This window comes from Limulus polyphemus, unplaced genomic scaffold (assembly GCF_000517525.1).
Source record: "Limulus polyphemus unplaced genomic scaffold, Limulus_polyphemus-2.1.2 Scaffold3387, whole genome shotgun sequence".
Classification (NCBI taxonomy): Eukaryota; Metazoa; Arthropoda; class Merostomata; order Xiphosura; family Limulidae; genus Limulus; species Limulus polyphemus.
The window spans coordinates 71,190-82,776 of NW_013668997.1; the positions used below are offsets into that span (position 1 = coordinate 71,190).

At 32.8% G+C, this 11,587-nt stretch overlaps 1 protein-coding gene across 1 annotated transcript in view; it reads left to right on the plus strand.

The window, feature by feature from the left end:
- LOC106469270 (protein BCL9 homolog) overlaps positions 1–11,587 on the plus strand; it is a 97,202-nt gene that overhangs the window by 40,356 nt on the left and 45,259 nt on the right. Inside the window, exon 3 of the mRNA XM_013929756.2 lies at positions 2,243–2,337. Coding sequence (XP_013785210.1) covers positions 2,243–2,337 — 95 coding nt within the window. The remainder of the gene's footprint in view (positions 1–2,242; positions 2,338–11,587) is intronic.

Below are 11,587 nucleotides of genomic sequence, written 5' to 3' on the forward strand. Positions count from 1 at the left end.
AGTAATGTGATATAATCTAATCCTAAAGAGTGTTTTAAGTTTTGTTGTTTGATGTATTTATATGGAAAAAAAAAGGGAGATAATTTCTTTGAACATGACAAAATCTGTTTTCTTCTTTTTCAGGTGTTATTTTGTTCTAATTTGCTTTTCCACACAAATTAAATTATTACATCATTGACAGTTTATGTAATGTAAATTTTTGGTTAACTGCAGATAGAAAGTTTATTTTTCATAAATTGTGAGCGAATTAGATGCAATAGATTTAAGTTCAGTGAAATAGTATTTTTTCTGTTTCTTATAAGACATGACAGATTCTATCTGTTTGGCATTGATATATATATATAAATGATGCTGGGACGTGAATTTTTGGATAACCATATTTTCAGAAAGTATAGCTCCAAAGTAAAAACACTTTCATTTAATAATCAAGTAGGCTTAAATTGTTATTGACTCAGTTTTTAATACAAAAAATGTGAATGACTTTAGAACCTAAGGTTTTTATTTAATGTGTGTTTCACCAACTAGTTTCATAACTATATTAAAACAAAGCTACAGCCATGAATTGGAAAAATACAAAATAAATATTCTAATATTGGAAACTTTTTCTTAAGGCATATGATGAAATTTTATTTAATAACAAAAGTGGGTCATTTATTAATCCAGTAGTCCAGCTTAGCCCCTTTTATACAAAATTACTATTTCTCTATATACATGAAATTACAAATCCAAGGTTTTTTTTTTAAAGAATCAAACAAAGCATGATTTTTCACAATGTCACAAAATAAGTGTCAAATAAACTTTGTTATGGGTTTGGAAACCTTAATAGTGTATGATATTTAAGTTCTCGTCTTATTAGTATGTCAGTGATTGGAAATATACAACTCTGCCTTAATAGCATCAAACATTTACTTTGATGTTTCAGATTATAGATTATGATACATGTAGCTTTAACTATAATATATATTGAATAAAATAGATATTTAAGTGAAGTTATAGGATGCTATAACATTGGTGTCTTACTAGGAGTATTTTTTATCTGAGCCAGATTGGAAAAAGTTTTATTAATATTATAAAAGATAATCAGTTAGTTGAACTGATATTGCCTAAAAGTAAAGAAGTGACAAAAACTTTCTTGATAAAAGAGTTAGCACAAAGGATCACATATAAAGTGTAATAAACTTAAAATAAGACCCAAAACTCGAGCGCTTTCGAATAGTTGACTATTCTTCTTCAGGAGAACAAAGAAATGACAAAAAAAAATAGGCATAACTGTGACAAAGTTAAAATGTTTGAAGTGGGAGAGAAATAACACTGCTCAAAATCATTTTCTTTTGAGAATTAATTTTTGCATCAGTTTCATACAATAATTTATCTTTATGAACCATCTCATTCATATATTGAATGCGTAATATACTTACTTATAGCTATGAAAGTTTTTTTGTTTGCACTTATACCTTAGTTATTTGTAGAATATAAAGTTAGAAGTTCAATCAACTGAAGAAGAAAAAGCTCCCATATAGATATACCTTTGTTATTTGACCTGTTTTCTGTTTTAAGAAAATAGATAACTGACATTTGTTTGGATAGTTTTGAGCCTATTATCCTCCATAAAATAGAACTTCTTTTGAAATTGTATTTCACAATATGAAAGTTAAACTGTGGTTGCAGTTATTGGTATATCTGAATGATATGAAAAAAATTTTTAGTATGTTCGGTAAAATATGTAGGCTACTCGCTATATTGAAAAATGGTATGGGAAACTCTATAACCTATATGCTAGTGATGTTTTATATTATTTTGCTGTTTTATGTAGGTTAGTGATTGTACGTATTATTTAATGATTGAGGAACATTAGAAAAATAGGGCAGTCAGTCTGATTGCTTTCTATAGGTCAGGTTCAAGTTCAATTAAAAGTTTATGTAATGTTTTCAATTATATTTTATGTTTGAGCAATGTTGTTAATATTTAATTGAATCAAATGTTTTATCTTTTATAGGCCCATTGGTGATCAAGTAAACAATCAGCTACTGAGAGATTATAAATTCTTAGTAGAGGTTTATAAATTTTTAATTTTCTGTTTTGAAAATAAATGTCTTAAAAAAGTCATTAAAAATGATATTACATGTGAGAAAACTACTGCTGGATGGGATATCTTTTAATTATAAATTAAATTAGGTATAGTTAAAATATTAGCGCCAAGATTTGTAGACCAGTGACTGATGTTATGGTTTTTATTTTTCAGGACCTTGAGGACGCTTTGGTAGATACTGGTAGTCTTCTTGTTCCAGATATCTGTGCTCGCTTGCTGAGGTTTCTCACTGAAAAGAAAGATACATTGTAAGCATACTACAAACTTATGTACTTGTCACTGCTAAGAAATAATACTGTCAGTGTATTATAAGCATAAAAGATTCCTTAAACAAGCATGCTAAAATCCATGATTTAATTCTCCAAGACAGACTGAGCAAAGATAGCCCATTGTGTAGATTTGTGATAAAAACAAAATAACAGTTGTATAGGTTTACAGGAGGTTTGAGTTCAGTAAAATATTAGTACTTTGCATACTTACAAAGGTTCTTTGTTACCTATAAGCATTGTTAACATTCTTCAATTTCCTAAAAATTGTGTTGGCTAGAAAAATTTTATCAATACATTTGAAAACTTTCAAATAAAAGTACTAGATAGAAATGTGCATCATAGTTATGTTGTAAGCTTATTTTTTCAAAAGGGTTATTCACAGAAATGATTTTAGTGAAATATTTTATGTAAAACAAATATCAGTAATTTATGAACAGATCTTTAAGTACTTGCATATAAAAATTCTAATGAATACACACTGAAAGCCTTTTAGTATTAGCTCAAGTAAGCCAGGTTTTGCACTTAACACACTTGTGTTATTGAATGCACACAGAAAGTCTCCTAGTGTTAGCTCAAGTAAGCCAGGTTTTGCATTTAACATACTTGTATTATTGAATGCACACTGTGAAAGCCTTTTAGTCTTAGTCCAAGTAAGCTAGGTTTTGCACTTAACACACTTGTATTATTGAATGCACACTGAAAGTCTTAGTGTTAGCTCAAGTTAGCTAAGTTTTGCATTTAACACTTGTATTATTGAACGCACACTGAAAGTCTTAGTGTTAGCTCAAGTAAGCTAGGTCTTGCACTTAACACTTGTATTATTGAATACACATTGAAAGCCTTTTGGTGTTAGTTCATGTAAGCTCGGTTTTGCACTTAACACACATGTATTATTGAATGCACACTGAAAGTCTTTTAGTGTTAGTTCAAGTAAGCTAGGTTTTACACTGAACACACTTTTTAGTTTGACTGAATAGAATTACATATTTCAAGAAGCTATTTAAAACCAATGAATAAGCGAACAGTACATAAGAGGGGAATAAAAACACTATAACCTGAGAGATTTTGAAAGGTGGACCTTTCTTCTTCAGGGGCAAACAGTACGTAAGAGGATTAGAGGTCAAAATGAGAGATTTTGCATGTGTAGAAAAAGAAATTATCTAAATCTTTCAAATGCGAAGGTATTCCTTTTTCCTTGTAGTAAATTCCCTTCTGTGGTACCGTACGATGATGTGATTTTCATTCACACTAAATCTTTACCAGGTGCAGACTAAAATAACAGTTTCAAAAACAAACATTTGTCATAGAGGTTTGATTTTGTAAGTTTTTTTTTTTACCAGAAAATATTTGTACATAAATATAAAATCTCAACAGTAGCAGAGTAGAACTTATTATATTGATAGATATGTCATTGGTCTGATCTATTTTACAGTGTATGTCTTCATCATTTGGTAATTGTTCTTTTTTAACAGTAAGCATAAAAACAAAGCCAGTTAGATGTAGAAATACTGTTTGAAGTAACTATTTATGATGCCACCTAGCAAAGAGAATATTTAGTTGCATTGAGTCTTTCTAAACTCATTGTGTACTATAATAAGTTTCTTTGTCCCATATTTAAATAATTAAACTCAAAATTAAAATGACTTTCAAACATACACGATTCTATAATTATGCACTTATTTTATTTGTTGGTTATAATCAAGTTTCAGTGCCTTTTATTGTAGATTGGAAATTAGTGTTATTCTTGAATTTAAAAACAAAATTGTAATGTTATTGAAATAAATTTAATCAAATTCTTCTCAGATCCATTTTGGCTTCACAAGGCCATAGGAAGAGGTAAGGCCAGCCAGGCCTGACCACTTTTTCATGGCATGTATAGCTACAACTTATGTATTAAAATTTGCTTATTTTAATTCAATAAATTATGTTCTATGTATGCATTATTTGTAGTTAAAATGGCTCAAGACTCAATATCATAGAATTAAATTTTCAAAACTTTTCTGGGGGGCATGCTCCCAGATTTCACTAGAGTTGGCATGCTTTGCACACATCGTATGTCACCTTGTCTAGATATGGCAGTGGCTTGACCACTCCAAAATATCTTCCCACAGCAGTGCTTCATAATATAGAATTTTATCTAAATGATCAAGATGTAATATCTGATAGTTTCTTAAGACTAATTTAACCCTAGAGTTACTATTACTATTTCTGCACTAAATTGCTGTGGGTCCATGATTTTCTTGGTTACAGTCTTCAATAATATACAAGTCACACAAAATAATCTAAATAAAACAAATACCACCAATATTGCAGTTAATTTTACTAATTACTTTTGGAGTTTCTTATGTATTTTAGATAGTAAATGAGTGATTTAAACAGTTGTTTTGGTCAGTTCTTTACACTAAGTGCTATAACAGGCAAAAAACTAAAATTAACAGTATGTGGACTGGGCTCCACTATTAGCAAAAATATTATGAGAAGTCAGTAGTTTGAGGGTTAAAAACTTTTTAAACCAAACGTGGTTTATTTATTATAGTAAACTAGTTTATCTGTTGAAGAAATCTGTTAGTTTTGAGATAGATGTTCCTTCGAAAATTCCATAAAAGAAGAGCGTAATAGTGCTTTAAACCAAACTGGCATTTTTCAAAGTAATTTAATTGTACTGTAGAAGATACTACTGTGTAACTAGCTGTGACCCACAAAACATTTGCAGTAGTTTTAATGCCTTTCATTTGAATTTTCCTTATTTTATCATATTCATGCATGGCATTTAAGCTACACTTTCTTGCAGGCATTATGTGTTAGATCAATAAATTCTGGTCTGTTTAAAAAAAGTTTATGCAATCAGATAAACAACTCGTGTAGACATAACTTTATTTAATAAAACTATATGTAAAGTAAAGAATAAAGTATAGTAATGGTACTTATAATAGTGTACAGAGTATGAAACTTGTGAGCATTTAGTGTATGACATGGTTTTATGAGTTAAAAAAAAGAAACTCACAAAAACAAAGAATAAAACCTGTACTAAAGAAATAAGTGGCTAAAAGGTGATTATAGCAGTCTATGAAATGAACAAAAGCTAAAATATTGAGAAATATAGTTGTAATGAAGGCAAACTTAGCTGAATATGCAGAAACATCTGAATGCGTGTTCACAAAGTAATAAGCATATGGTTTTGAACGAACTACGCATGCATATTTAGACCTAAGTAAGTAGAGAAAGCTAATAGCAATTGTTTTTAGTGTAATGTTATTTTGTTAGGAAATTACATGCGAGCTAAGCATTGTTTGTGTGAAATACTTTGCAAGTAAAAAAAAAAGACTAAAGTTGAAATCGAAGCCAGTCATCACATGATGACAACGACATTGTGCCCATCGTGTAGCATACTCGTTGAATTATAAAGTTTGAATAAGCAAAAAACAGGCAAGGTGGTTCTGAATTGAAAAGCCAATATGCAACCTGGACTGCTCAGATAAAGGCCTTTCTAACTATATGAGATTTTTAGTATTTGACAGAGAAATTTGTGAGAAATATTCCGGATAGACAAACGCAAGCATATTATTTACACAGATGCACATGTTTAATATCAACCTATATATCCTCCTGTATAATTAATGTAGAAGGCTGTTATTGTTTTTTGCACATTATTAGCTTGTTTTTTCTCTATTTTTAAATAAAATTGAAATGCCATCATTTTTATCAGGTTTTAAATATTTTGTAGTGGGTGGATGTTTCTTCATAGAACCTCGGTGAGTACAAACAGCTCATTCCATATTTATTATGGTCCTTTTTTTTTTTGTACCAGACACAATGTTACTTTATTCTGGGCTTTAAGTGATTAGGTTTGCTATTGCTCTTTGAATTTTGAATTATTAATTGGGTATCCATTTATCCATACTATTCTACAAAGAGATTTTTCTTCTATTGTAGTTAAATTTTTAACTCAAAATTATTTCTTTTTTAATATTCCTTGGTATTCAAAGTATGCAAAAGGCTTGAAGAATACAACGTCTTAAAACATATTCTTTATAGATATTTTAGGGAGAGTAAATATGCTGTCACTTACTATAGGGATGGTGATACATTGGTACAGAAACAAGAGCACAGAGTAATTCATTAGATGGGTCATGGTGCACTGGTACACATAGTGGAACTCATCAGAAGGGTGATGATGTTCTGATTCACAAGTGTGGGCACAGTGTAATTCATTAGAGAGGTGATGATGTTCTGGTTCACAAATGTGGGCACAATGTAATTTGTCAGAAGGGTGGTGATGTTCTGATTCACAAATGTTGGCACAGTGTAATTCATTAGAGAGGTGGTGATGTTCTGGGTCACAAATGTGGGCACAGTGTAATTCGTCAGAAGGGCGGTGATGTCTGGTTCACAAGAGTGGGCACAGTGTAATTCATTAGAAGCATGGTGATATTCTGGTTCATAAGTGTAATTCATTAGAAGGGTGGTGATGTTCTGATTCACAAGTGTGGGCACAGTGTAATTCATTAGAGAGGTGATGATGTTCTGGTTCACAAATGTGGGCACAATGTAATTCGTCAGAAGGGTGGTGATGTCTGGTTCACAAATGTGGCACAGTGTAATTCATTAGAGAGGTGATGATGTTCTGGTTCACAAATGTGGGCACAATGTAATTCGTCAGAAGGGCGATGATGTATGGTTCATAAATGTAAATAGTCTGATTCATTAGAAGGGTGGTGATGTTCTGGTTCAGAAATGTTGGTACAGTGTAATTCATTAGAAGGGTGGTAATGGTTTTCTGAATACAAATGTGTGCACAGTTTAATTCATTAAAAGGGTGGTGATTTTCTGGTTCAGAAATGTTCACACAGTGTAATTCATTGGATGGCTGGTGGTGGTTTTCTGGTTTGCAAACATGGGCACAGTGTAAATCATTAGGGGGAATATACTGGTTCACAAACATGAGCACAGTGTAATTCATTTGGGGGAGGGGGGGTTCTGGTATATATACTAGAGTATGTAAAATAAGGAGTGTAATGAACATTACCCATAAGGGTTTTCTGGAAGGATTAAAGCTTTTGCTGATGAATAAATGTTCTAATAAAAGGATATCCAAGCAATTTGTTTGAATTATTCAAGATTGTAATGAAATTATTCAAAACTGTTTAGAAAAGATTTCCACATTGTTAGTGTGGATGCCAAAATTGAGAGAGGGAGAGGGTAATCATTTCTTAATTTATATAAATACGAACAAACTGTTACAGAACCTTAGCACTTTTTAAAGTCACGAATTGTGGTAAGTTATAGTTATTAGTTTTACTCTTCTGTAACTAGTGCATTTAGTAATATAATTTTTAAAAATAGATTATTGCTTTTAATGTGGCAATAGGGCATGGGCAGGTGCTTGTGAAACTTGGCCTTGAGTGAGAGGGGTGGGGGGGGGGATAATCTACAGAAGAGAAATTAGTCAGGAAGTGTTTAAATTACTATATACGGTTGTTGGATGGGGTGGTCAGTACCCTTGTTATTGCAAAATTACCAGTACTAATGTTGCAGGTGTGCAGCAAGATTTTCCATTTCCAAGAATTTCTCTTAATCGTGATTGGCTAAGCTGTAGAGGACTATGGCTTCTTAGGTGAGGTTTTTGGAATCTCATCATTTACAGATCCCAGCCACCCTGTGACCCTGATCACGGAAAGTTTATTATTATGTCTTTCTTCTCTTCTTCTCAACGACTTTATCGGCCTCGGTCTTCTCTCTGCCCTGGAACCCTCTGGACATGTCTCCCTCTCTCTCTCTCCTTTCTCTAACCTCAAGACTTAAATCGCCAGAAGAAAACATATGACCAACCTCTCTAGCTAAAATTATATAATCTACGAATGTAGTAAAGTAAGAAGGAGGATACTGATATCCCTGAATACCCTAGTTTAGGAAAGTTTTTTTTCCTTTAAAAACTAAATTCCTGTCACGAAATTTACGTTTTTTTTTTTGTTTGTTTTGGGACTCATTTTTCGTTGAAGATGGACTGAGAAAGCCTGATTCAAAAGCTGTTTTCTTTGTTTTCTCGCAAGTTTTAAATTTCCTCGTTATTTTCTTGCCTTTAACTTCTACTAAAACAAACAAAAGAGCTAACATAGTTAAACCGTAGTTACGTTGTATTGAACTTCAGTTCATTGTGTCGCATGTATAAAGTGTCAGACGTAGTTGACCCCTCCATAATGTGGCCCCCCAGTGGCACAGCGGCATGTCTGCGGACTTGCAACGCTAGAATCCGGGTTTCGATACTCGTGGTGGGCAGAGCACAGATAGCCCATCGTTTTCAAACAAACCTATAATGTGGATTCTGTTCTAATGCTAATTTATTTATCGTTATTATAGAATATAGATAATAGCCTGTACAGTTACCCAGGTCTAATTATTAATTACTTGTTATTATTACTAACTAATTTATAGCTGCTAGTCTGCTGCGATATTCAGGGAAGTCCTGAAGATGACGACGTTTGTAGTGGTAGTTACCAGGATTCGATCTTAGATATTTCTTGATAGTGTAAGGCTGGTTCGGGGTCTCTAATAAATAATTATACTACTAGCCCACTAACCATGACATCCCATTTCTACAACCTCACCTGCTAATATAATAATATGTTGGCAAACAACGATTAATAAGCATAACAAAGTAATTTATTTTGGGGGGAACATACCAGATGTATCGACAGAACATTGGTCTGACCTCTTCAGGTGTAACACACCAATTTTATGTCTAAACATGTGGTATGTTCCCCCCAAAATAAATCGCTTCATTATGCTTATTAATCGTTGTTTGCCAACATATTATTAACCCCACCGCAATTATTATTTAATCACTTACGTGTATTACTTAACATTTTTGACACTGCAATTTGGGGCCGTAGGTGTGTTATAAGAGTGAAGGTCAAATCCCACTATTCGATTAGAGTAATTTACGAGTTAGCGGTAAATGGTGTTGACTAGCTGCCTTCACTCTAGTCTATCGCTTCAAAATTAGGGACGGCTAGTGCAGATAGCTCTATAGTAGATTTGCGCGAAATTCAACAACTTCAAATTTGTGCGTTTCTTCTGTTCTCCACTTGTTCTTTCACAACTATCCATTCACCAAAACCTGGAACTTCATGTTACGTAGGAGTGGTTTATATATGCTAAATATTTCTTAACACACAGTACCACAGACGTATGTCCAGTACATATCGTATACCATTTTTTTTTTAAGTGGGACTACTGTCAGGATCCCATTTAGCAGATATATACTTAAAATTTCTGTTTTGTTACGGGAGTTTTGCTGAATAAAATGATTTTTTTTGGGTAATTTTCAGTATTTAAAACTTGTACGTAGTGTAAAGTACTCATAATTGAGAGAGTTATATAACTAAAAATATGACGTTTTACACAATTGAGAGTTTTTCCTGAGTAAGTTAAACCTTAAATGATGCATTGATGTACACGGTTTGACATCTTCGTACATTTCATGCACGTGCTTTTACTGTCTTTCGCTCGCAAAATACACCGCATGAAGAACTGTTTATTTTGGTTTAGTTATGTTTAAGCTTTCCGCTTAAATAGAGGGTGTGCGTACGCCCTTTACTTTAATTGTTTTAATTTTATTACTGAAAACATTAGCACGAGATACTTACGTTTGATACATTTCATACTGTTCTGAGTGCCATGTTCATCAAGATATTTACCACTAAAAGCCAAAGTTGCCAGATTTCTTCTTTACTCTCTAGATTTGTGCTAAAAAAATTAGTAACATAGAAAAGACTCTCTTTCTTCGAAATAAAGTTGGTGTTATGTTTCGAAGTCCAGTAGAATCTAGCTGTTTGAGAACAGTCTTAAGGTTTCAACAGTCTGGTAATACTATACGAGCGTAGCTTACTGCTTAGCGTGCTAGACTGCGGGTCGTCGAATACACACCACACTTTCAGTTATGGGTGCGTTAAAAGAGTGACAATAGATCCAGTTATTAGGTTCAAAACTGACTCTGATGATTGGTTGTTTCCCTCCTAGTTAGCTGTTCAAAATTAGGAACAGTTATTTCTGAACTTTATGGGTTTTTCTGACCTGGTTGGTCTGTTTGAAAATATTTGATGCAGAAATCGAGATTTTAGAAATAAAAAGACAAGTAAATAATTAGGTAAGTTATATTGTTAGTTTGTATAAAACCAACTACACTGGCCATCAGTACAGTTGATTAAGTAAATAATTAGGTAAGTTATATTGTTAGTTATATTGTATATAAAACCAACTACACTGGCCATCAGTACAGTTGATTAAGTAAATAATTAGGTAAGTTATATTGTTAGTTTGTATAAAACCAACTACACTGGCCATCAGTACAGTTGATTAAGTAAATAATTAGGTAAGTTATATTGTTAGTTTGTATAAAAACCAACTATACTGGCCATCAGTACAGTTGATTAAGTAAATAATTAGGTAAGTTATATTGTTAGTTTGTATAAAAACCAACTACACTGGCCATCAGTACAGTTGATTAAGTAAATAATTAGGTAATTAGGTTAGTCCTGAATACAAATTATAATTTAATAGAGAAAAACGTAACAAGTATGAAAATGATTAAAAAATGACCCAAAAGATCAAGCGCCTCCGAACTGTGTTCCCTTCTTTGTCAGTGTATATACCGCTTTTTAAGAGTAGTGGTCTCTTCGTTAACATCTTGATGAAGAAAGTAATTGAGGTTTTCGGTCATTTTTGACATTTTAGTGATCCACAGTTCTTTAATTCTCCAAAAACTTAAAATATAACTTCCAAAAATGACGCAACCTTGTTTGTTTGTTGTCGGAGCTACACAAGGGTCAGCTGGCTAGCCATTCCTAATTTTAAACTGATAAACTAGAGAAAGAGCAGCTAGTCAAGAATACCCACCGCTAACTGTTGTAATCGAACAGTGTGATTTGAAGGTCACTGTTGAAGTGCGGAGCGAGATTTTATATTACAGTGTTGGTCTTAAACCTTAACACCCAGATCCACAATCCAACGACTTGAACCATTAACACCCAGATCCACAGTCCAGCGACTTGAACCATTAACACCCAGATCCACAGTCCAGCGACTTGAACCATTAACACCCAGATCCACAGTCCAGCGACTTGAACCATTAACACCCAGATCCACAGTCCAGCGACTTGAACCATTAACACCCAGATCCACAGTCCAGCGACTTGAACCATTAACACCCAGATCCACAGTCCAGCGACTT